At 39.7% G+C, this 26,671-nt stretch overlaps 1 protein-coding gene and 1 pseudogene across 1 annotated transcript in view; both read right to left on the reverse strand.

The window, feature by feature from the left end:
* Window positions 1-21,699, reverse strand: part of WDR41 (WD repeat domain 41) — an 82,901-nt gene extending 61,202 nt beyond the window's left edge. Inside the window, exons 1-2 of the mRNA XM_006889838.1 lie at window positions 21,649-21,699; window positions 15,915-16,030 (exon numbers count right to left, since the gene is read on the reverse strand). Of these exons, the coding sequence (XP_006889900.1) occupies window positions 15,915-16,030; window positions 21,649-21,699 (167 nt within the window). The remainder of the gene's footprint in view (window positions 1-15,914; window positions 16,031-21,648) is intronic.
* LOC102848955 lies at window positions 8,132-8,665 on the reverse strand (annotated as a pseudogene).
* Window positions 21,700-26,671: the final 4,972 nt, after the last annotated feature.

A 26,671-nucleotide genomic window follows, 5' to 3' on the forward strand; every position in this document is an offset into this window, starting at 1 on the left:
ATTACTATATTAATATGCACGAATGAGTGTACCACATGGACTGCTAAGAAAACAAACAGATTCATCCTGGAAATGGTCAAACTGGGCTGCTCCTTGGAGGCAAGGATTCTGAGGCTTCGTCTGATATACTTTGGTCATGTTATGTCCAGTCCTTGGAGAGGGACATCATGCTTGGGGAGAGTGGAGGGACAGGGCAGGAGGGGAAGACCCTCTATGAGGTAGATTGATTCAGTGACTGGGGTAATCAGGATGGGTCAGAGATGGTGCGATTGGCACAGGACAGAGTTTAGGACTGTTGTACATAGGGGTGCTAGGAGTCGCAAGTGACTTGACGGCACATAACAACAACAACAACTATATAACCTCAGCCATTTCTAAATCAGAAATGAACATTCAAGCCAAGAATGCCAAAAACTGGATAAACACCACAACAACTCAATGCGATCCAGTCAAAACCAACTCACAGTCTCCACTTCCAGTAGTTTTCAAAGGCTATAAATCTCACAAGAAAAAATTGTCCATCTTCCTGTCACAGAGTAGCTAGTGGATTCCAAGTACCTACTTTGGGGATGAGAGCACAACTCCTTACTCACTAGGCCAACAAATATAGTTTGGGTTTTGTTTGTTTGTTTGTTTGTCGTTGTTTGGGTTTTTTTAATGATGTTTGTTGGTTTGGTTGTGAGGATTTTTGTAGTCTTTTTTAAAAATTTTATTTTAATAATTTTAATGAACATTTACAGAGATTTTGGATTTCCATTCATTCATTGTTGTACTTTTCTACCTGCCCCTCCCCGCCCAGTCTGCTCCTCTCTTTGAAAAAGTAAAAGAAAAATTCTTTCTTTGGCATACAATCCCCCCGCACCCCTCTAACCTCCCCCCGGTACACTCCACTATGCACCCTTAATTCTGGACTCTTGTGATAACTATAATACCCTATCATATATATTGCCTTTAAATTTTGAGGAAGTTCAACCAGGGTGTTCCTTAGATGAAAGGGTAGTGAAACTTCATATACTTGTCAGGACTGGTCAATACCTGGAAAAAGACATCATGCTGAGAAAGGTGGAGGGCCCGGAAACAAAACAGACTGAAACAGTGTCTGTAACAATGGGGTCAGCAATGTCAGAAATCATGAGGATGGTGCACAGCAAGGCAGGTTAGACTCTGTGTTTCATAAGGTTGCTACAAATTACAATAACAATTGTCATTCACAACCATTTCAAGTTATAAAAATGATTCTCTCTGAACACCTACCGTGGGTATCTCAAAATGGAAATGCATTTGTGTTAATTATGACCTAAAAGTTTAGGAGTGGCATCTACTTCCTAAACAACATGCGTCTGGAAACTCTAAGAACTTTGATAAATGATGATAGCTATAGAAAGTCTTCAGGCCATTTGTTCACAGAGTCTCCATAAGTCATACTCCACTTGATGAAAATCAACAACAATAACAAAAGCATAAAAAAGGATCAAATAATAGATCTGAACCATGTTCAAGCCTGTACCATCCTTATTATCTCTGACATATGTGAGCCCACTGTTGCAGTCACTGGATCAATGTCCCTTTTCCAAGGAATAGCCCCTCCCAGTTGGAAGTAGGAGTGGCATCCACTTCCTAAACCACATGCCTCTGGAAACTCTATGAACTTGGAGAAATGATGATAATTATGGAAAGGCATTAGGTCTTTTGTTCATAGAGTTGCTATGAGTAGCGTTCAACTTGGCGGCAATCGACAACTTCAAAAATAAAAATAACATGCCTAAAGTATGTGAGATGAAGCTTCACCATCATTGCCTCTAAGGAGCACCCTGGTTGAATTTTCTCCAAAACCTTTCTGTTTGCTCTTTTGACTATCTGTAAGATAGGCATTCAGTATTCTCCTCCAATACCACAAATCAAAGACATCAATTCTTCTGTCATTTTTATTCACTGTCCAGCTCTTAGATGCACAGTAAGTGACTGAAAAGACCATGGTTTGAGTTAGGTCTTTAAATTGACATCATTGCTCTTCAGGACTTTGGAGAGATCCTTGACTTTCCCAATAGAAGGACTTTTTTTTTTGTAGAAGCAGATCATTGTTACTGTTGTTGTTAGATACCTTTGAGTCAAGTATGATTCATAGCGAACCTATGAACAACAAATCTGAACCCTGTCCTATCCTGTGCCATTCTCACACTTTCTGATACGTTCCAGTCTACTGAAGCAGTCATTTTGTCAATCCACCTGGTTGAGGGTCTTCCTCTCCTCTGCCAACCCTCTATCTTTCTAAGCATGATGTCCTTCTCCAAGGAATAGCATCTCGTAGTACATGCCCAAAGTAAGGGAGATGAAAACTTTATTATCTTTGCCTCCAAAAAGCACTCTGGCTGTACTTTCTCCAAAGCATATTTGTTTGTTCTTTTAGCAGCCCATTTGATGTTAAGCACTCTTCTCCAACACCACAGTTCAAAGACATAATTTCCCCCTCCCCATCCTTTTTGTCTATTTCTGAAATACAAAGCAAGTGACTGAAAATATCATGGCCTGAATCAGGTGTACCTTACACATCAAACATAATTTCTGACATCATTGCTCCTCAATAATTTGGAGAGGTCCCTGACTGCAGACTTTCTCAGTATAATACATATCCTGACATCATCACTACTTACCAGGGTATTAAGTGTGTATCCAAGTAAGATGAAATCATTGAGAATTTCAATCTTTTCTCCATCTTTCATGATGCTGCCTATCAGTCCAGTGGTAAGAATTTTTGTTTTCTTGACATTGAGATGCAATCTCTATTTGAATGCTGTATTCTTTGTTCTCCAGCAAGTGCTTCAAGTCCTCCTCACTCACAGCAAGCAAGGTTCTGATATCTACATAATGAAGGTTAATGATGAATCTTCTTCCAATCCTGATGCTACATTATTCTTAATAGAGCCCAGCTTCTCTAATAATTTGCTCAACAAACAGAATAGGTATGGAGAGAAGATACAACCCTGACACATACCTTTCTTAATTTTAAGTCATCCAGTACGTCCTTGCTCTGTTTGCACAACAGCCTCTTGGTCTAGATATAGGTTTCATATGAGCACAAAGGTTCTGGAAGTCCATTCTTCTCAGTGTTAGCCATGTGGTTGTTGTTGTTGTCATGTGCCGTCGAGTCGCTTGCGACTCATAGTGACGCTATGTACAAGAGCCCTAAACGCTGCTCTATTCTGTGCCAACCTCACCGTCTTAAACACACTCATTCCCACCACCCCAATCACAGAATCAATCCATCTCATCGAGGGTCTTCCTCTCCTGTGCCATCCCTCCACTCTCCCAAAATGATGTCCCTCTACAAGGACCAATCCCTCCTTGCAACATGCCCAAAGTATGTCAGATGCAGCTTCAAAATCCTTGACTCCAAGGAGCATTCTGGCTTCACCCTCTCCAGGACAAACCTGTTTGTTCTCCTAGCAGTCCATGGTATATTCAACACTCTTCTCCAGCACCACAGCTCAAAGGCATCAATTCTCTTTCTATCATCCCTATTCACTGTCCAATTCTCCGATGCATAGCACGTAACTGTGAAGACTATAGCCTGGATCAGGCGCACCTTAGTCTCCAGCCTGACATCATTGCTCTTCAGTACTCTTGAAAGGTCCCTGACAGCTGATTTTCCCAATGTAATTCATCTTCTGATTTCCTGGCTGCTGTTACCAAGAGTGTTGACAGTGGATCCAAGTAAAATAAAACTGTTAACTATCTCAATCTCTTCACCATCCATACTGATGCTACATAGCTTGTTATACCAGTCAAATGTCATGACATTCTCCTGGAGTTTACTTTCAGCCAGGATCCATCTAATATTAGCAGTGGTGCCATGACCTCTTCTATACCCTGCCTGAACTTCTAGTAGTTCCCTAGCTATGTACTGTTTTAAGAGTTTTTAAATTATCCTCAGCAGTATTTTGCTTGCATGTAATATTTAATGATATTTTTCATTAATTTCCACTTTCTGTTAGATCACCTTTCTTGGAAATAGGAACAAATATGAATCTCATCCAGTCAATTGGCCAGCCAGCTGTCCTCCAAATTTCCTGGTATAGACCAGTGAGCACATCCTGGGCTGCATCTGTTAGCTGAAACATGCCTACTGGTACCTCATTGATTCCTGGGGTTTCATTTTTTGTCAATGCCTTCAGTGCAGCTTTAATTTCTCCCTTTATTACCACTGGCTCTTGTTCATATGAAACTTGCTAAGATTTTTTTCAGTGCCAGTCAATTCTTTTGATATAGTGACTCTGTGTATCTTCTCTATCTTCTTTTGATGCTTTCTGGATCCTTTAACATATTGCCCATAGCATCTTTCTATAATGCAATTTGAGAAGCAGATTAGGAGGTCTTCATTCTACAGTATGAACCACTAACCTTTAAATTAGTCAAGTGCAAGCCATTTCTACTACCTAGGGATCCCTGGAGGTGCTCTGGTGGCACAGTCCATATTGTGTTGCTATCTCCAAAGGTTCAAATCCACCAGCAACTCCATAAATGAAAGAATAGGCAGTCTTCTCACATTAAGAATACAGCCTCAGAAAACCAAAGCAGGATCTCTATGAATCAGAATGAACTCGCTGGCAGTAAGCATGAGTTTTCAGTGAGGGATCTCTGAGGTCTTATAACTTAAAGTATAATTTTATGGGACATAATAAAAAGTAAATCCCATAAATCTGAATATAAATCTTCCTATGTTTAAGTTCTACATAACCATAAGGCATTATAAGAATCAAATCAGAACAAAATAATGGCAAAATAGAAAAATCCTCATAATTAACTAATCAACAAGTATTTTCTAATATATTAAACTAACAAAGTGTACTTTCTTACAATCTGATTAAATTTTAAATGCTGCTATAATACTACAAATCAAGTAAAACTGTAAGTTAACTAAAATTTTCCATTAAAGAGATTTTCTACTTGTTGTGTATACTAAACTAAATTTAATGTAGTATTCAGAGAGGTTTCCTAAGAGAGCTGGTTCATTCACCAATTCTACTTTATTTAAAAAAAACAGAAAAAGAAGGAACACTTCAAGTGTCATTCTATAAAGCAAGCACAACCCTAATACCCAAACTAGGCATAGACACTGTTGTTATTGTTATGTGCCATCGAGCTGCCTCAACTCTTAGCATCCCTATGTACACAGCTCTGAAGCTTACTCTGTCCTGGACCACTCTCATTGACTCCAACACACTCACCCTCATTGCCCTAGTTAATCCACCTGATCCAGAGTTTTCTCTCCTACACTGTCCTTTCACCCTTCCAAGTAGGAAGTCCTTCTCCAGCGACTGTCCTCTCTGGGCCATGCACCCAAAGTATGTGAGATGGAGCTTCCAATCCTAGCCTCTAACGAGAAACTTGGTTTCACCCTCTCCAAGACAATTTTGCAGGTTGTTGACAAATCTTCCTCCAATCCTAATGTCACATTCCTCCTCGTAAAGCCCAGCCTCTCAAATGATGTGTTCAGCATATAGACAGAAGGTATGGAGACAGGAAGCATCCCTGATGCACTGCTTTCCTGATTTTGAACAATGCAGTGTTTCCTCACTCTGTTCTGAGGACTGCTTCTTGATGCTAGTACATAGGTTTTACATAAACACAACCAAATGTTCTGGTATTTCCATTCTCTTCAAGTTTAGTCACAGTTTGTTGTAATCCACACAGTAAAATGCCTTTGCATAGTCAATGAAACACAGACAGTCCATCCTCTGGTGCTCTCTGCCTTATAAAGGGTTGCTGTGAGTCAGAATCTAGTCAACAGCAGTGACTTAATCTTTATAGATGCAGATTCAATCTCAAAGAGTGGCTGATAGGTTAAACCTATCCAATTTTTTAATCAGTGGCTATTGAACCACTACACTCCCAACATAAAGTATCATTTTTTGTTGCTGCCTAGGTGTTGTCATGTGGTTTCCAACTCACAAAGATCCTATGAGCACTGCCCAGTCCTACAACATCCTCACAATCTCTGTCATGCATGAGCTCAATGCTGCGTCTATTATATCAATTAATTTAGTTGAACTCTTCCTCTTTAACTGACACTCTACCAAATATGTTATCCTTCTTCAGAGATTGGCTTTCCCTTATAATATATCCAAAGTATGTGAGTGAAGTCACGTTATTCCATTGTTAAGTGCCATCAGGTCAACTATAACTCAGCAACACCATGAACAATGGATCTGAAGCTTGTCCTATTCTGTGCCCATCATTACAGTCACTGTGTCAGTTCATCTCATTCAAGGTCTTTCCCTTCCACCTTTCTCCAAGGGTGGCCTGGCCCCTCCTAACAACTTCCCTAATGTGTGTGAGATGAAGTTTCACTATCCTTGCGTGTAAGGGGCACCCTAGCTTCACATTTCCCGAGACATACTTCTTTGTCTTTTTGGTAGCGCATGAAATTTCTTCATTCTTCTCCAAAACCACAACTCAAAGGCATGGATTCTTCTTCTATCATCCTTATTCAATGTCCAACTTTCAGCTATCAAGTAATTGCAAAGACTATGGTTTGGATTCAGGTGCACTTTAGTCTTCAAATTGACTTCATGATTTTTTAGTACTTTGGAGAGGTTCCTGACAGCACATTTTCCCAAAGTTAGCTCTGGTATGCTCATGGTAGGGAGTGGACATCGCATGTTCCTTTGGCGTGGCAATTTACTGTCTCTGAAAACCACCTGGAGGGTCACGTTAATGTGTCAGTTCTGATTTAACAGCATAAAACAACACTTTTATTGGTTTGCAAACAATAATTTGTATCTATTTTGCTTCATTCATATATATTGTAATTTATATAATCAACTACTACTGCTCTATGCCTATAGTTAAATGAGACTGTTCCTTGTGAGGGAGTCAAATCCTTAAGCACATCCAAAAACTTCTCCAACAGGGTAAAAAGGGAAGCCACAGACTGGGAAAAAGTATGTGATAAAAATATGTCAGATAAGGGACTTATATCCAGAATTTATAAAATACTTGAGCACCACCACAAGATAAAGGTAAATAATCCAATAGAAAAATGGGTACAAGATATGAACAGACACTTCACCAAAGAAGACATTCAGATGGCTAACATGCACATGAAGAAATGTTCAAAATCCCTAGCTCTAAGAGAGATACAAATCAAAACAACTATGAGATATCATCTCACCCCAGTCAGAATAGCAAAATTTAACAGAACAGCAAGCAACAAATGCTGGCAAGGCTGTGGAGGAACTGGAACCCTTATTCACTGTTGGTGGAAGTGTAAAATGGTGCTACTGTGGAAGGTAGCACTGGAATGCTACTACTGTGTAGCATTGGAATGGCACCACTGTGGAAGGTGGTATGGCACGTTCTCAAAAAGTTGCAAATAGAGATTCCATTTGACCCAGCAATTCCACTACTGGGAATATACCCCAAAGAGACCATAACTGACAAGCAGATATATGCACACACATGTTTATTGCAGCTTTGTTCACATTAGCAAGGAGTTGGAAACAACCTAACTGCCCATCAACAAATGAATGGATACAGAAACTGTGGTATATTCACACAATGGAATACTATGTTGCATTGAAAAACAAGGAACTCTTGCAATATTATTAAAAATGGGTGACCCTGGAGGACATCATGCTGAGTGAAGTATCTCAGTCACAAAAGGACAAATACTGCATAGTGCCACTGTTGTAAAAACAGGACTGACATCGGGGTTGGGGGGAGACTAAGAAAGATGGGTTCAATAATGTATACTGCATTGAAACAGATGAGGGAGAAAACCGTTTAAAAGGGATATGTGATTATGTATTTTTGTCATGATGGGAGTCCAGAGTGAAGGCTGTATAGTGGAGTGGACCTGGGAGGAGGGATTGTAAAACAATAAAAGAATTTTTCTTTTACTTTTCCAAGACAGTAGTGTACTAGGGGGGAGGGTTCGGAGGGGAGAAAAGTACAACAATGAATGAATGGAAATCCAAAGTCACTGTAAATTTTCATTGAAATTAATAATAAATTTTTTAACAGAAAAAAATGGGAATGGACTTTATTTTCATATTAAGTGTACTGGAAGAGTCGGCATAATTTGTTAGAATGACTAGAAGTGGAGGAATCATCCCATCACACAAAATTCCAGTTAGTAAAGTTTTAGGTGACCAGTGACTTTGTCAATAAGGACTGCTGGTCCAGGACCAATTCCCAAGACAGTCCGAGAGCCTGGTGCAATCTGAGTACGTCCAGCATCTTAGATTAAACTTACAGTCAGTCCTAGCATTTTGGCATGGGTCAGTAATTCAACCAACGTTTCTTCATCAGGGGCTTTGACTACCACTTTGGGCTGGCCGCAGTACTCCCATTCTTTGAGCAATTCAGGGTTTCTTCTTTGAATTTGTTTGTAAGCAGAGACAGCAGCATGAGAGCACTGAGCGGCAACTTTCCCTTTTCCCATCTTTAAATCATTCCGAACCACAAGAATCATTTTGTATTCCCCACTTTCTCCTAAGATGCTAGCTTCAGTCCCAGTCTCTATCTTGTTCATCAAGTTTCTGGGGCTCATTCCAAAGCGTACATGGAGGCCCCAGCCCAGGCACATACCACAAGCAACTCCAACAGCCAAGCTAAGTGCACCAGGATGAACTAAGTAATCCATAACCAAGGATTTAGAAAACATCTATATTTCAGCTGCTTCTCCTCACTCAAGCTCTCTTTTCTTTCTTTCAGAATAGCAAACACGCTCCCCTACTCGAAATTAATAATAAATTTTTAAAAAATGCATCAATCTTGGAAAGTTAACAAGAATGAGAAGGGGAAGGTAGACGAATAATCCAAACAAAAAAGATAATACACACACATTCTGAGTTCTAATTCTCACTAGTGATACTGTGACTTACACAATTCTCAAAATATGCTATGTCAACATAAAAAAAATTATAACCTCACGAAGTGAATGCTATATGATATATTGTGATACATAACAATTACTACCCTTATTATTACTCTGATTGTTACATGCATTTTTAACGCTATATTTTAAAGATAATTCAAGGCAATCCTTTCTGATTCCTTAATATGGGTACTTTATGAGCAATCAAACCTAATTTTACTTACAAATTACAGAATTTCAGTATCAAGATGACAGAACAGAAATGAAGATATTATTAAAAATGAATCCAAAAAAGCAAACTCGCCACCCTCAAGTCCACTACTTATGGAGACCTTCCACTGGGGTTTTGGGGCAGGCTGTAAATCATGACACGAGGAGCTGCAGTATATGGTTGATTCGGGTTGTTGTCCTTCTGTTTAGAAGCCCATCATGTAACACAACAGGGCTGCTAAGAAGTACTGTTAGGTACCTGCAAAACCTGATTATATACTGCTGCATGAAGTAGCAATTACAATTCCACTAACTATTGTAATTCTCTCAAATCTTAAAATATCTTGGCCAATTAAGCAAAATTCAGCAACATCTCTAAAATAAGCACCAGGTCAATAAAATTAGAAGTGGAAATCGGAAGGAGAATGAGTAGCATATACAGCAATAGTGTCATCATTCCTTTACCTGATTTAAAACACTATCTAAAATAATATAAACAAATTCATGGATTTTAACAGATTATATATATGTTGCTATGTGATGTCCAGTCAGAGTCAGCGCATAGCTGATCCTCCAGCAGGTTTTCAGAAGCAATAATTGGCATGGGAAGAAAATTACTACCTTTCTCCTGCGGAGCAACTGATGGATTCCAGCCAGTTACCTTTGGGTTGGCAGCTCAACTCTTTACCACTAATCCATCATATTGTAAATATTATGCACACACACACACACACACAGTTCTGATGGCTTAGAAATAAGGAGTGATGCTGCCAACCAAAAGTCACGAATCCACCAGCTACTCAATGGGAAAAAGATGGCAATCTCCTGTTGTGCAATTTACTATCTCTGAAAACCTGCTAGTAGTCAGCTCTGAGTTGGTTCCAACTCAACCGTACACAACAAGAACAATATGTGTGTGTGTGTGTGTGTGTGTGTGTGTGTGTGTGTGTGTGTGTATGTGTGTGTATATGTGTGTGTGTGTGTGTATATATATATATATATGTAAGTGTTTTAGGTGCCATCAAGTTGACTAGGATTCACACCAACTGTATAAACAATGGATGTGAACCTTGCCCTATCCTTTACCATCCTCACAATCTGTTATGTATGTGTGCACCTTACAATCTGTTATGTATGTGTGCGTATGTACAAAAAGATAGATTCTCTCTCTCTCTCTCTCTCTCTCTGTGTGTGTGTGTGTGTGTGTGTGTGATTTACAGTAATAAATTTATCTTAGTAAAGCCATCCAGGTTGCTTCTTGGAGGCAAGGATTCTGAGGCTTCATCTGACATACTTTGGACGTGTTGCAAGACAGAATCAGTCCTTGGAGAGGGATGTCATGCTTGGGAGGGTGGAGGGACAGTGCAGGAAAGGAAAACCCCTGATGACACGGATTGATTGATTCAGTGACTAGGGTAATGGGGATAGGTGTATCAGAGATAATATGATTGGCACAGGATAAGGCAGGGTTTAGGGCTATTGAACATAGGGTTGCTATGAGGTGCAGGCAACTAAACATCACATAATAAGAACAACAACGACAACAACAGTAAAATCAATGTGATACTAGATTTAAACATTTAACCAATTCTCAGATGGCTAGCTTGAGAATCTATTTTGTATTGTGGCTTCTGAAAGGATTTCTCCAGATGCAAGTGCTTTAACATCTCTGAAAACTATATTAATTTCTTTAAGCTAACCAAGATTAGCTGATATTATTTATACTTCTTTCAGCTTTTTTAAAGTTTCCCAAAGAGGGGGAGGATGGAGGAAGCAGAGGGGTGAGGATGGGCAGGGGTGAGGTGAGGTATTAATCACAGGGCTACACCATTTGATGGGTGGGGGGCTGAAGGAAATGGAAAGCATCTTTTGTGAAAAACTATGTGTTCAAGCTCTGTAAATAAGTCAGTATAAAATTAAAAAAAGCTTCCTCCTTGAAGGCATGGACTATGTAAGTTTCATTCCAACAATTTAAAAGTAACTCAATTTACAATTATACTGGTATGAAAGACACAAAAGTATAGAGGATTGGCTGTCCAACTGGGAGGAGTATGGCTGATTCTTTCCAGCCATTAACCTTAATAGGGTCCATTCCAATTTTTAAGTCATACTGTCTCAGGTGGCTCCAGTACTTAAGTCAAGTAAGTGATGGAAGTTAGGGATATGTTCTTAGGTGAATCCTCAAGGTGGTGGAATAAAAACCCCTAGTTATGTCCACTCCACACAGGACTCCTCTACAGGGCACTCTGCTCCAGGGCTGCTTGTTGCACTGGCAGGGACTGTCATCCCACTCCACGACAGCTCTTTTTCAAGTCCTGCTTCCTTCTGGATGATTAAGTCTATTTTCATATCATCTACACAGAGAACCCAGGCAGCATTTTGAGTACTGATTTCTATTGTTTTAATGTTACTATTTCAGAATAAATAACATGTTAGTATGTTAACTTAAGAACATTTTCTCTAAAGATGGTGAATATTGCTTGTTTTTTGTGAACTCTCAAGCTGTACTGAGTTTGTTTAGCTTTGTGTTACTGTACAGCTTTGCCAGTCATCCTACAGGGACATTTTGCTCTCCAGCGTGGCTCTTCATGGGTCACCTGATGCTTTTCCAGTCATGATCACTATCCTACATAACCTTGTCTGTTTCCTGGAGGAGCAAGGAATGGTCAAATGAGCAACAGAGAAGACTATTTTTAAAATGTGTTATGAAGTCAGTTTAGTTTAATGTGTAAAATGCTAGAGTATTACATGCAATTTTAGCACAGTCCATTTTTTGGAAGACTCTTGCTGAGGCTTAGCCTTCTTTAGTGATCTTCCAATCAATATGACCCTCACTTCATGTTCAAAAAATACTAAAGAAGAAAAGAAAAGGCAGCTGTCTGTTAGGTTAGACAGGATTTATTTGGTATCTTCAAAAACCAATCTAAGAAAATTTTCCACTCACTGATTTTAGCTGAGCCACCGAGAAAACAAGAAAATCCTTCTGCAAAATTCTCAATAAGATGATATTATCTAAAGACCTGAAGCGTGAAGTCTGGATTACAACAGCTGACCAAAAAACTCAGAATATAATGCCTACAAAAACTAAATGAAAACACAAAAAGTATAAGAGTATAAAATTAATTTTTAAAATGTAAAGATAATTTATCTAATTTAATAATGCATGACACACATGCAATGGTAGATATCATTCTAAACTACTAAAGAATAAAATGTTGAACTTTTAATTATATCTATAATAAATATTTAAGTAGCTTCCATGTTTTCCTATGTCCTTCTTTTTAAGAATGACTTTTAAAATTATTATTACTATTTTACATTAACTTGCAGAATTAACCAACAGACTGATTAAAAGTGTTTCAGGTTTATTTTCTAAAATCACTATTACCACAAATAGGAGGGGGGAAAAGGCCAACTTTTAAACACACAAATCACATATAAATTTTGATAAAGTAGGGACTTGAGTACAAAGCATGAAATATGATTCATAAAGTCACATTGTTGTTATGTGCCATCAAGTAGCCTGAAACACATAGGAACTCTATGAATAATGGCCCTGAACCTTGCCCTAACCTAAGCTTATCTCACTATCTCTGTCTCACCCATGTCCATTACCCCAGTCACAGTATCAATTCATCTCATCTCTAGCAGAAAGAAGACGCCATAGTGACATAGTGGTTATGTGCTTGGTTGCTGACAAAGATCAGTAGTTTGAATCCATTAGCCACTTCATCTAAGAAAGATAGGGTAATCTGCATTACAGCCTTGTAAACCTTATTAGGCAATTCTACTATGAGTTAAAATCAACTTTTAATAGCAAGGGGATGATGATGAGTGACAGCAAAACATTCTCCCAATATTCACCACCATTGACATAGTACTCTGGTGTTTATTTACTCATCCACCAAAGAGCTGTTCACCTTCTGACATGCTTTGGATAATACAAAAGGAGCAATTATTACATAAGCTAAGACTTGAAAAGCATGTGTACACTGGGGTTTGCTCTTTTGCTCATTCTGTCATCACTATATGAGTAGGTACCTGAGCTTAAGCAGACAGAGCTTACAGACACTCTTCCCAGACTAGTGCACAGTGAACCAGCCAGACCCAGCTGATTTACTAACTGTAGATGCACAAGTGAGTTAGACAAGAGCAGTGGAACCTGGGCCAGGAAAAACAGACCCACATGTCTAAGCTAGCCAAAACTTCAATTCCATCAAATAATAAGCTAAAGAAATAGTTGTGGTTTAAAATCACTTAGATTGAAGTGATGCTTTACAGAGTACTAGATAACTAACATATAAACGTAATAAATCGCTAAATAAAGTAAATAGAGATTACTGCCACTGTGGGGAAAATGTAATCAAGTATCTATTACTATTTATTTAACCATTCTTGTATTAGGCAGCTCTGTCTATAAATTCTTCCAACTATCTGCGGTTAGGGACCTCTCCAAAGTACTGAAGAGCAATGATGTCTCTCTGGAGACTAAGGTGCATCTGATACAGGCCATGGTCTTTGAAATCACTTGTTAGGCATCAGAGAGTTGGACAGTGACTAAGGAGGATAGAAGGAGAATTGATGCCTTTGAGATGTGGTGCTGGAGAAGAGTATTGAGGGTACCATGGACTGCTAGGAAAACAAACAGATTCATCCTGGAGAGGGTTAAACTGGGCAGCTCTTTGGAGGCAAGGATTCTGAGACTCCATCTAACATACTTTGGATGTGTTGTAAGGAGGGACCGGTCCTTGGAGAGGGACATCATGCTTGGGAAGGTGGAGGGACAGCACAGGAGGGGAAGGCCCTTTATGAGGTGGATTGATTCAGTGACTGGGGTAATGAGAATGGGAGTGTCAGAGAGTGCAATTGGCACAGGACAGAGCAGGGTTTAGGGCTGTTATACATAGGGTTGACGGCACATAACAACAATAACAACATGTAGTAAGTATGATCAAGAGGGCATTTCACACAAGATGTTGCTGCTTTTGTAAGGTGTTGTCAAGTATGACTCAGCGACCCTAGGAACAAATGATCTAAACCCAGTCCTGTCCTGTGCTATCCTCATACTTTCTGACACACAAGAGCCCGTTGCAGCAGTCACTGTATCAATCCACCTGGCAGAGGATCTTCCTCTCCTTCACTGACCCTCCACCATTCCCAACATCATGTCCTAATGGTGCAGCAGGATTGGAGGCTCATCAATAACCTGTGTCATGCATATGACACAACCTTACTTACTGAAAGTGAGGAGGACTTGAAGCACTTGTTACAGAAGATCGAAGAATGCAGCCTTCAGTATGGATTGTGTCTCAATATCAAGAAAACAAAGATTCTTATCACTGGACCAAGAGGCAGTGTCATGATGGATGGGGAGGAGACTGAAACTGTCAACAGCTTAATCTTGCTTGGATCCACAATTAGCATCCTTGGAACCAGCAGTCAGGAAATAAGGAGATGCAATGCACTGGGAAAATAGGCAGTTAGGGCCCTTTCCAAATTATGAGAAGTGAGTCAATTTGAGGATTAAGGTGCATCTGATTCAGGCCATGGTCTTTCTGATTACTAGCTATGCATCAGAGACCTGGACAATGAATATAGATGACAGAAAAAGAATTGATGTCTTTGAGCTGTGGTGTTGGAGGAAGAGCACTGAACATTCCACAGATGGCCAAGAGAACGAACAGCTATGTCATGAAGAGGGTACAGCTACAGTGCTCTTTGGAGGTGGGAATGTTGAGTAGGTGCTATTCACACAGAATAGACAGCAACAAAAATGAAATTTAATAGTTAATCTATGTAAAAAAATTCAAAGATTACATTCTGAAAGTATATGGTAAATTTTCAAATTTAACTTTACTGGTAATAAATCCTTTTAGGATTCCTTAAACCAGTACTAGTTACCATTGAGTCAACTCTAACTCATTGTGACCTGTGAGTGTCAAAGCAGACATGTGCTCCACATGGTTTTCAGCCACTGATTTTTCAAAAATAGATCACTAGGGCTTTCTTTCAAAATTGTGCTCCCAGTGCAAAGGGAAGTGGTTCGCATTCACCAGCTGCTTCTCAGGAGAAAGATGGGCAATCTCCTCTCACATGGTTTACTGCCTCTGAAAATCCACTAGCAAGTCAGCTAGCAGTCAGTTCTGACTCAATGGCACACAATAACAACAACAGGAGTGACCTCAGGAGCTCTGGTGGTTCTGTAGCTAAGACATTTGGCTTCTAACTAGAAAGTAAATCATATGAACCTATCAGCAGCTCTTCAAGAGAAAGATGAGGCGGTCTGTTTCCACAGAGATTTACAGTCTTAGAAAACCAAGGTGGACGTTATACTATGTCCTTAACCAATGTGAGTGAGACCCACAACAGCAGCAAATATACATGTAACATATCTGTGATACATGAAATAAACTAAAAGTACATAGGTAAATTAGGGCTTAATAAATAGATAATTGGCAAATTAGTATGAAACTAGGACTATAGACTAAGACCAGTATATTTCCACCTCTTCTAATAGATAAATTAAGCACAAGACAACACAAGGCTAGTAAGGAAGTGCAGATTAATGTATAATTAAAAATACTTTATTAATAATAACAAATTCAGGTTAAATTTTACTTTACTTTCCAGTCAAAATAATAGCTATCCAATTTCTACTCAAGTATACTAATGATCAGAGTTCTAAAACAACTGTCACTCCTGATCGGAGTTCTGAAATTTATAAGAATAGACTCTGATTTTGAAGATTTTTAAGTCCTTTGTTTAAATGAAAATTTCCCCAAAACTCTTTCCAAGCAGTATCGATCAGGCAACTAGAGGTTCTTACCTGTACTCATCTAACTGCACCAGAAATCGTACAATATCATGATGAGCTTTCAGTACAATCAGTTCAGTGTAGGGGTTATGCACTTGTTCTTCACCTATTGTCTGTAAAGGAGATTTCTGATATAGGGGGGAAAAGAGAGAAAGAAAGAAAATTCGTTTTGAAAAAAGATGTTAGAATGCAACTAACTGCATGATATAATTTAAAAATAACAGTTGTTGTTAGGTGCTGTTGAGTCCCTTTCAACTCTTAGCGACCCTATGTACAACAACCCTAAGTCCTGCTCTATCGTGTGCCAAACGCACTGCCTCTGACACACCCATCCTGATTACCTCTGTCACTGAATCAATCTACCTCACAAAGGGTCTTCCCCTCCTGCTTTGTCCCTCCACCCTCCCAAGCATGATACCCCTCTCCAAGGACCGGTCTCTCATCACAACATGTCCAAAGTATGTTAGACGGAGCCTCAGAATCCTTGCCTCCAAGGAGCAGCCTGGTTTAACCCTCTCTAGGATGAATCTGTTTGTTTTCTTGGCAGTCCATGGTATATTCAATACTTTTCTCCAGCACCACCGCCTAAAGGCATCAATTTTCCTTCTATTCTCCCTAGTCATTGTCCAACTCTCTGATGCATAACAAGTGATTGCAAAGACCATAGCCTGTATCAGACGCTTAGTCTCCAGAGTGACACCATTGCTCTTCAGTAACCTGGAGAGGTCCCTAACAGCAGACTTTCCCATCGCAATACTTTTTTTTTATTTCCTGGCTGCTGGTGCCAAGAGTGTTGACTGTGGAGCTAAGCAAACTAAAGCTGTGAACAATCTCAATCTCTTCACCATCCATCCTGATGCTACCAATTGGTCCAGTGGTGAGAATCCTTGTCTTCTTGACATTCAGCCTCAATATATACTGATAGCTGCAGTCCTTGGCCCTCTGCAGCAAGTGCATGAGGTCCTCCTCAGTTTCAGCAAGCTGAGTTGTGTCATTTGCATAACGCAGATTGTTGATAGATCTTCCACCAATCCTGAGGCCACACTTCTCCTCAGAGAGCCCAGCCTCTCGGAAAATCTGTTCTGCATACAGGTTGAAAAGGTATGGAGACAGGACACATCCCTGCTGTACACCTTTCCCAATTTTGAACCATGCAGTGTTTCCTTGCTCTGTTCTGATGACTGCCTCTTGGTCCAAGTATAGGTTTTGCATTAGAACGATCAAGTGTTCTAGAATTCCCATTCTTCTCAGAGTCAGCCACAGTTTGTTATGATCCACACAGTCAAACGCCTTTGCATAATCAATGAAACACAGATATACATTCCTCTGGTATTCCCTGCTTTCAGCTAAGATCCATCTAACATCAGCAACGATATCCCTAGTACCACGACCCCTTCTAAACCCAGCCGCTGATGTGCTGTTCCAGTCGTTTTTGGATAATCTTCAGTAGAACCTTGCTTATATGTGAAATCAATGATATTCTATAGTTTCCACACTCTGTTGGGTCACCCTTCTTTGGGATGGAAACAAATATAGATCTCTTCCAGCCAGTTGGCCAAGTGGTTGTTCTCCAGATTTCTTGGCACAACTTGGTGAGCACGTCCAGGGCAGCATCTGTTAGCTGAAATATGTCAATTGGTATACCATCTATTCCTGGGGTCTTATTTTTGCTATTTACTTCAAAGCAGCTTGAACTTCTTCCTTCATCACCATAGGCTCTTGTTCATATGTTATTTCATTAAATTAAATTCTTCTCTGTCTGCCAATTCCTTTCGATAGAGTGACTCAGTATATTCTTTCCATCTTCTTTTAATACTTCTTGGATCATTTAATATTTTGCCTAAATCATCCTTGATTATAGCAACTCGAGGTTTGAATTTGTTCTTCAGTTCCTTGAGCTTAAGAAATGCTGAACGAGTTCGGCCCTTCTGATTTTCCAACTCCAGCTCCTTGCACATTTCATTGTAATATTTTGCTTTGTCATCCTGTGCTGCCTTTTGGAATCTTCTGTTCAGCTCTTTAGTATCTTGAATTCTTCCTTGTGCTTTGGCTTCTCTGCACTCCCGTGCAATCTTGAGTTTCTTCAGACATCCATTTTAGTCTTTTTTTTTCCTCTTCTGTCTTTGCACTCTTCCTGGATGGTACATTTGACATCCTCCCACAACTCATTAGGTCTTCGCTCATTAGTATTCAAGGCCTCAAACCTGTTCCTGAGACGATTCTGAAATTCATGTGGGATGAACTTAAAGTCATATTTTGGTTCCCGTGGATTCGGTTTCATTTTTCTCAGCTTCAGCTTGAACTTGCATATAAGTAGTTGGTGGTCTGTTCCACAATCAGCTCCTGGCCTAGTTTTCACAGCTGATATTGAGCTTCTCCAGCGGTTCTTTTTGCAGATGTAACTAATCTGATTCCTATGCATACCATCAGGTGAAATCCATGAGTATAACCTCCATTCATGTTTCTTATAAAACATATTTGCAATGAATAAGTCATTGATTGTGCAAAATTCAATCATTCTATCTCCAGCTTCATTTTTGTCACCAAGTCCATGTTTTCCAACTAGTCATTCTTCTTCTCTGTTCCCAACTTTTACATTCACCCATTATTATCAATGCATCTTGACTGCATGTTTGATCAATCTTCGACTGTAAAAATTGGTAGAAATCATCTATTTCTTCTTCTTTGGCTCTGGTTGTTGGTGCATATATCTGAATGATAGTGGTATTCACTGGACTTCCTTGTAAGCGTATGGATATTATCCTATCACTCACAATGTTGTACTTCAAGACAGATCTAGAAATTACTTTTTTAACTATGAAAGCAACCCCATTTTTTCTCACCTTTTCATCTCCGGAGTAATATGTCATATGATCACCTGACTCAAAATGCCCCATGCCAGTCCATCTCATCTCTCCAATGCCTAGTATGTCAATATTTATGCATTCCATTTCTTTCTTAACAATATCTAATTTCTCTATATTCATGGTTCTCACATTCCATGTTCCAATCACTAGTGTCTGCTTACAACTGTTCCTCTTCCTTTGTATTTCCATACTTGAAAGTTCTACCTCAGTTGCCCTCTCTGTTGGTCTCCATGTGTTCTGTTGTACATAGGGTTTTCAGAGGCCTGCTATTTCAGAAGTGGATGGCCAATCCTTCTTCCTAGTCTGTCTTAATCTGAATGTTCAGATTTACAGGAGTATCTGACAGACAAGAAATTGATAGAGCAGTGAAAGATAAATCCCTCATTGTGGAGTTAACCAGACTTTTAAAATATTACATTATGCTGAATGTTTAAAAAAAAATTAAAACATGAAACCTAATCTATTGCCATCAAGCAGATTCTAGTTCCTGGATATGCCATAGCACAGAGTAGAACTGCCCCTCTTCCTCTCCCAGCACTCCCAGTGCTGCAAATCTTTATGGAGCTGACTACCACATCTTTCTCCAGTGGCAAGACTTGTGGGTTCAAATCACCAACCTTCAGCCAAGTGCCAATCTAGCATTTGAAAATTATTTTTTATCAATTAGCACTGGTAGAAACAGAACTTTAGTTTGCAAGTGAAATGTAATACAGGCTAAAATAGTGCTTAGCACATTTTAGATTCTCAATATACATTTGAGGAATGGGTAAAAAGATTTAAATTATTCAGTCAATTAATCCAACCTCTAGATAATAATACTTATCAAGATAATTGCTAATATTTACATAGGATTATGTGGTAAATAATATGCCAGACACTATGTTGGTCATAATTAATAAGCACATTTTATATAACTCACTCATCAACTCTGCAGATAGGTTCCATTAACCTCATTTCTGGAGTCAAACTCAGTATTAACTCCTGTTAAAACCTTTATCCTTCACTTCTAACCTACTGTTTTGCTCCAGTACCACATATTTTGCACCAGATAATTATTTGTTCTGGGGCACTTCTGTGCCTTATAGGATATATGGCATCATTCAGAGCCTCTTCACCCTGTAGACCAGTAGCATCCACTCCTCAAGCTGTGACAATTACAAATGTCTCCAAATCTTGCAAGAAACCTGGATCCCAAGTTCTTACAAATCTAAAAAAGTTATAAATTTTGATAAAGAACAAATTCATAGCAGTTATATCACTGAAGGGCTTTTGTATGAGGCAGTTAAGAAAGAAGCATCATTTTTTAAAAAAAAATTTCACCATAAAGTTTAATTTTTATTTATATCTCATCTCTCTTCTAGCAGAGATTTTGAAAATAAAGGCAATTTGAGAAATCTGAAAACTATATAAAACTTTTCCTCCAAATGAAATCTTGACAGGTATTACCAAATTAGGGTTAATGCAACTGATGAATCACATAACCTAGCTAATATGTAATTATTTCAATATCATATATGATGATTTACAATTTTTTCACAATCAGAAGGGTTTCCAATATGAAATTTAAAAAAATTAGTGCTTTGAGAAATTAAAAAAAAATAGGTTATATACCTCTACTATGTGAGGACATTAAAGCTGAGAAGTCTGCCTACAATAACCCAAGTTTAAAATGGGTCATTGTCTGTGAGAAATTAAACTCCACACAAATCTTATTTTGTGTGTGACAAATGGCACAAAGTCCAGACACCAATATTGCAAAATTAATTCTTATCACCTCAAAAGTAAAACTTACACAGTCTATTCAATTATCCAGATTTGAAGGTCCAGCTGACATACTTTTGACAATGTTGCCAGGAGGGACCAGTCCTTGGAGAAAGACATCACGCCTGGAAGGGTGGAGGAACAGCGCAAGAGAGGAAGACCCTCGGATGAGATGCGCTGACTCAGTGACTGGGATAATGGGTGGAAGTATGTCAGAGACAATAAGGTGGGCTCAGGACAGAGCAGAGTTCCGAGCTGCTGTACATAGGGTCGCTATGAGTCAGTACATAACAAGAACAATATGAGAAAAAAGGGTAATTTACAAATTAAAGGTGAAACCAGGCTGCTCCTTGGAGGCAAGGATTCTGAAGCTCTGACATACTTTGGACATGTTGCAAGGCGGGACCAGTCCTTGCAGAGGGACGTCATGCTTGGGAGGGTGGAGGAACAGAGCAGGAGAGGAAGACCCTGAATGAGATGGATTGATTCCGTGACTGGGGTAATAGGGGTAGGTGTGTCAGAGACAGTAAGGCTGGCTCAGGATAGAGCAGGGTTCAGGGCCATTTGTACACAGGGTCACTATGAGTCACAAGCAACTCGATGGCACATAACGACGAATTAAAAACAGTTAATCAGAAAAGTCCTATTTGAAGCAAATTATTTAAAAATAATTATCTCTTTCTTGAATAAATAATCACACTTTATAATCCCTGAACAGACATCAGTACTGAACACAGGAACCAGTTCTGGAAGGAAAAGTTGTAATCACTACGTTTGGAAACCTCTAAAAGCTGAACATGGCTTAAATAGCAGGTGCACGTTCTACGAGCCCCTTATGAGTGTCCAGAAACCACACCAGCTCCTCGGAACACAGGTCTCTAACTCAGAACTTGGGAGGAGTCCAGCAGTATAGACAAGCTCTGAAGCCCAAAGCCGGGAAGCCCCTGTCTATCTGTCAGACAGGCACCGCCCCCGCAGCGAGCGCCGCGCACCCGCACCCGGAAGCCCCGCCTCCGCCCGATCCCCACCATCTGACACCGGAACCCGGCAGCCGCAGAAACCACGGCTCGAGCACACTTGGCCTCTGCAAGTGTAGGGACGATCCTCCTGCGGGTTACCTCGGCCAGGCCCTGAGGTTCTCGGCCTCCCCCGATCAACCAACGCAACATCTGGGCGGCAGTGGCGTCTCGGCTGGCCCTAGGCCCTGTCAGCCCGAACTCCAGGCGGGTCGGCCTCCTTCTGGAGATGCTAATATGCTACTTGATGCCCACGGAACGAAGAAGTGCAAAATAGAGACCACAAAAGAGAGAGGTCTTCTGCCCCAAAAAGCTCCCGTACCAAGCCACAGAAGCTAGAGTTGAGGTGGTCACCCTCCAAGAACTACAAGAAGCCCGGGCGCCAGGGCTTAGGACTGCACAGCAAGGCGTGAGCACGCGCGAGCGTGCAACCCGGAAACTGCTAGGCTTTGGGTGGTTTGAGCGGCCTCTGGTGGACATATGTGGCGCAGCAACTGGAGCTCAGCGAGCAAGCGCAAAGGAGGCACAGTCCCCACCCCTTGGTGGCTTAATTTAGCTGAGCTCCAGGCTTGAGATAGTATATCAAAGTAGATTCTTACTAATATATTCTTACTAATCTAGTAACACTGTATGCACTAGAATAAATGGGGCCAATAATTATTGCGCTGTATTACTGCTGTGCTGAAGCTTCACATAAATCCTCATGTTGTGTACCATCAAGTCGGAACTGATCCATAGCTGACCATCCAGTTGGTTTTCAGAGACAGTTAATCCCTCGGGAGGAGAATTCACATCCTTCTCCTGTGGAACAGCTTGTGGGTTCGAACCATGTGCCTTCAGGATTGCAGCGCAGCTTCTTGCTGCTAGGCCATACTCAAACCACAAACCCACTGCTATGGAATGGATTCCAATTATGGCCACTTTTCCGAGGCTGAAAAGCTATATGGCAGAAGGCTGCTTTCTCAGAGTACCTGATGGATTGCAATTTGTGATTTTTTAGCAGACCAATACATAATGCATCACACAACCAGGGCTCTCCTTCAAGTGTTTTTGTAGTAGCCTATCCAAGCCTTCCGGGCAAAGTAGAATTGACTTGTAGGGATTCCAGGGCTGTTTCCAGGCTCTTGGGGGAGAAGACTGCAATATCTCTCTCCTACCTTTCAACGTAACAGCTGAACCCTTTAACCACTGTGTCACAAGGGTTCCTTTGTAGCCCTATGAGAAATCAAATCCACTTTTGTTAATTATGACTCATGGTGACACTCCTTCACCAGGTTCCCTAAACTGTAAATCTTTACAACATAAATGTGCAAAGTTCTGAAGTTAGAAAACCAAAAGAGATTTCTCAAGCTGAAAGAACTAAAGAACAAATTCAAGCCTCAAGTTTCAATACTGAAGGCAAAATCTTAGATGATACAGGAAGCATTCAAAGAAGATGGAAAGAATACTGAGTCACTATACCAAAAGGAATTGGTCAAACCAATGGTAATGAAGGAGGAGATTCAAGAGGCAATGGAACACTGGCCAAAAACAATGCCTCAGGTATTGATGAAATATTAACTGAGGTGTTTCCATAAACAGATACAGCCCTGTATGTGCTCAATAACTTGTGCCAAGAAATATGGAAAACAGCTACCCAGCCAATTGACTAGAAGAGATCCAAATTTCTTCCTATGACAAACAAAAATCCTCCTTTTATTCTAGCAGAATGTGTGTATCATCAAACAATATCATTAATATAGCATGCAAGTAAAATCTTGCTGAAGGTTATTTTTTTTAAATGATTGGAACAGTATATCAATGAGGAAATGTCAAAAATTAAAGATGGATTCAGAAGAGGTCTTCAAATGACAGATATCTTTGCTGATGCTACATGGGTCTTGGCTGAAAGAATAGCAGAAAGAATGTTTGTCTTTTATTAGTTATGCAAAAGTGCTTTACTGTGTGGATCATAACAAATTGTGGATAACATTGAGAAGAATGGGACTCCCAGAACACTTGAATTGTCCTCATGTGAAACCTATATATAAACAAATAAGCAGTTGTCCAAACAGAACAAGGGAATACTGCATGATATAAAATCAAGACAAACGTGCTTCCCGGTTGTACACTTTAATGTGTATTCAATCTGAGAAAATAATTTGAGAAGCTAGAGTATATAAAATATATATGCTTAGAAAATAATTTGAGAAGCTAGAGTATATAAAAAATAATGTTACAGCAGGATTGGAGGAAGACTGATCAACAATTTCTATTCTGTAGATTACGTAACATTGTTTGCAGAAACTGAAGACTTGAAATGCTACAGAAGTTCAGAGACTATAGCCTCCAAGATGTATTACATCTTAACAGCAAGGGAAATAAATCCTCATCTCTGGACCAATAGACAATACCATGATAGATGGAGAAAAGATTTAAATTGTCAGTGATTTCATTTTACCTGGATTCACAATCAACACCTATAGTAAAAGTCAAGAAATTAAAAGACATAGTGCATTGGGAAAATCTGCTGTCAAGAACCTCTTGAAACTGCTAAAGAACATGTCACTTTAAAGACTAAGATGTGCCTGATCCAAGCCGTGACAGTTTCGATTAATGAATAAGGGTGGCAAAAAAAGAATCACCGTCTTTAACTGTGGTGTTGGCAAAGAATACTAATATCCCATGGGCTACCAAAAGAGCAAACATGTCTACCTTGGAGAAAGAGTAACTAGGTGATTCTTAAAGGCAAGGAATGTGAAATTTCATCTATAGGAATAATTCATAATTTAGGAATGCTGTCAGGAGGGGCCAGTCCTTTGAAAAAGACATCATACTGGGAAAGAGAGTCTGAGAGAGGAAGACCCTCAGTGAGATGAATTGACCCAGTGTTGTAACCATGGACTCCAGCATGTTGGAGATCGTGAAGACAGGGCAAGGCTCAAGTCTGTTGTTCACAGCACTCCTAGCCATCTTAGTCAAATAAATCAACTGTACCTAACAACAGCAACAAATCTGATAGAAGCACATTGTCTGATCTTTTCCCCCAAGAGCAGTTGGAACACTTCAAATACTGACCTCTTAATACCCAAAATGTAAGAATCTTAGTTACCACAGTTTCTTAGGTGAAGAAGCTAAATGTTCCATGTTGTTGCTGTTGTTATGTGTCGTTGAGTCGCCTGCAACTCATAGCGACCCTATGTACAACAGCTCTAAACCCTGCTCTATCCTTTGCCAATCTATTGTCTCCGACACACCCAACCCGAAAAACCCACAACACCACAAAACAAACCCCACACAACTAACTGTCTTTAAAGGAAGTGCAACCAGTGTCATCCTTAGAGGCAAGGATTATAGGAACTTGGTCACATTTACTTTGGGCATGTTTTCCTGAAGAACCAATCCTTGGATAGAAACAGCATGATGAGAAAGGCAGAGGGTAAACAAAAGAGTGGAGGACCTTCAATGAGACAGACTGACAGTGACTATCACAATGGACTTGAGTGTTGGTGAGATTATAAGGATGGCAGGATAGGATAAAACATAGTTATCTTAATAACAATGTTGCTATCAGTCATTGCCAATTCAAAGTGACTTAACAACATAGCCCATATTTTATGGGTAAAAAAACCCCTGAAACTAAATGGTTAGGAAATTCATCTAAAGTTAACAGGAAATTGTAGCACTGAAATTAGAATTGGGACACAATTTCTGAGTGTTGAAACTAGTCCCTTGATTATATGCTACACTCTCTTAACATTGAATCACCCTAAAAAATAAGATAGCGTGCACATCATCTATTTTGCCACCTAGATTTTCTTGGGTAGTCAGGGTTTGTGGTTTTTTACCTCAGGCTACATACTAGAATTAGGTGGGTTATTTAAACAAAAAATATATTGGTAGTCTGCCTCAGACTGATTAAAATGAAATTTTCAAGGTGAGAATTCAGGAAAAGTTTTTCATGTGATTCTAATATGTAGCAATGCTTGAGAATTACTAGTCTAGGGACTATTTATGCATATATTGATAAAAGTATTTATATATTTACATATGTATTTGTTAATTAAAATGAGCTTCCTAGCCATAGATTCATGTAAAGGACCTTGCAGATGCCCTAATCAATGCATGACTTCAGCAAACATTTACTAGTCACAGATACACAAGAAATTCTCTCTAGCAACCAGACAGAATGGGCTCGGCACCAATAACAAGGGCCATACATTGAAATATGTTAGTTGTGCTCAACTGACAAACTGAACTGACAGCTCCGATAGAACTGGGGTCGGCTGTGATTCATTTCATCTGGCAAACAGACACTTCCAAGGGGCAAAAGAAAGTTGTTTTTGGTGTGCTAGCCTCTAAATGCAGTCTGCACGTAGCTATGACAAACCAAAATAGAAAACATCCCCTGGGAAACAGAAACAGCAAAATTTTAGTACTAAAAGGAAAATTGTCACATGTGGCAGTGTGGTTTCACGCAACCTACATTTTATCCATCTGATTTCACATTCTTTTTGAGTTCTCCTCCTGCCATGTCACTCTCATATTCTGCTAGCCATTTAAAGCACTGACTCAGGGGAGAACCTGCCCTCCTGTAGCTCCTCTTGGGACTGATAAGTAACTTTTAAAAATATTATGCTATGTAATAACAGAGAAAGGGAGGAAGGTCCTCAACAAGATAGACTGGGACAATGATTGTAACAATGGGATCCAGTATATCAGAGGGCATGAGGACAGCACAGGAAAGGGATCACTTTGAGTCTTTTTGTTTGTTTGTTTGTTTTTCACTTTGAGTCTTAATGGACTTGCTGACACATAACTACAAAAACAGGAGAAGAAAAGAACATTTACAAAACACACATCTGGCATACAGATGATAACTGCTCAATATTATTAGTCAAGATGTTAAAATGACTGCAGTTATAAGGAGCTACATCGCCAACTCAAAGGCACACAGTTTAATCCATCAACAATTGAAAGGGAGAAATATGAGTAATCTCTCATTTGAATTACTGCCTCTGAAAATCTGCTACAGGATCAGCTGTCAGTCACCTCTGATTCAATGGGGCACAATGATGACAGCAAGTGCTTTACTTGTGATGGCCCTTTTGTCCTCACACAGGTCTAAATCATAAACATTGTTATT

This window comes from Elephantulus edwardii, unplaced genomic scaffold (genome assembly GCF_000299155.1).
Source record: "Elephantulus edwardii isolate Elephantulus edwardi_28Jun2011 unplaced genomic scaffold, EleEdw1.0 scaffold00082, whole genome shotgun sequence".
Lineage (NCBI taxonomy): Eukaryota > Metazoa > Chordata > Mammalia > Macroscelidea > Macroscelididae > Elephantulus > Elephantulus edwardii.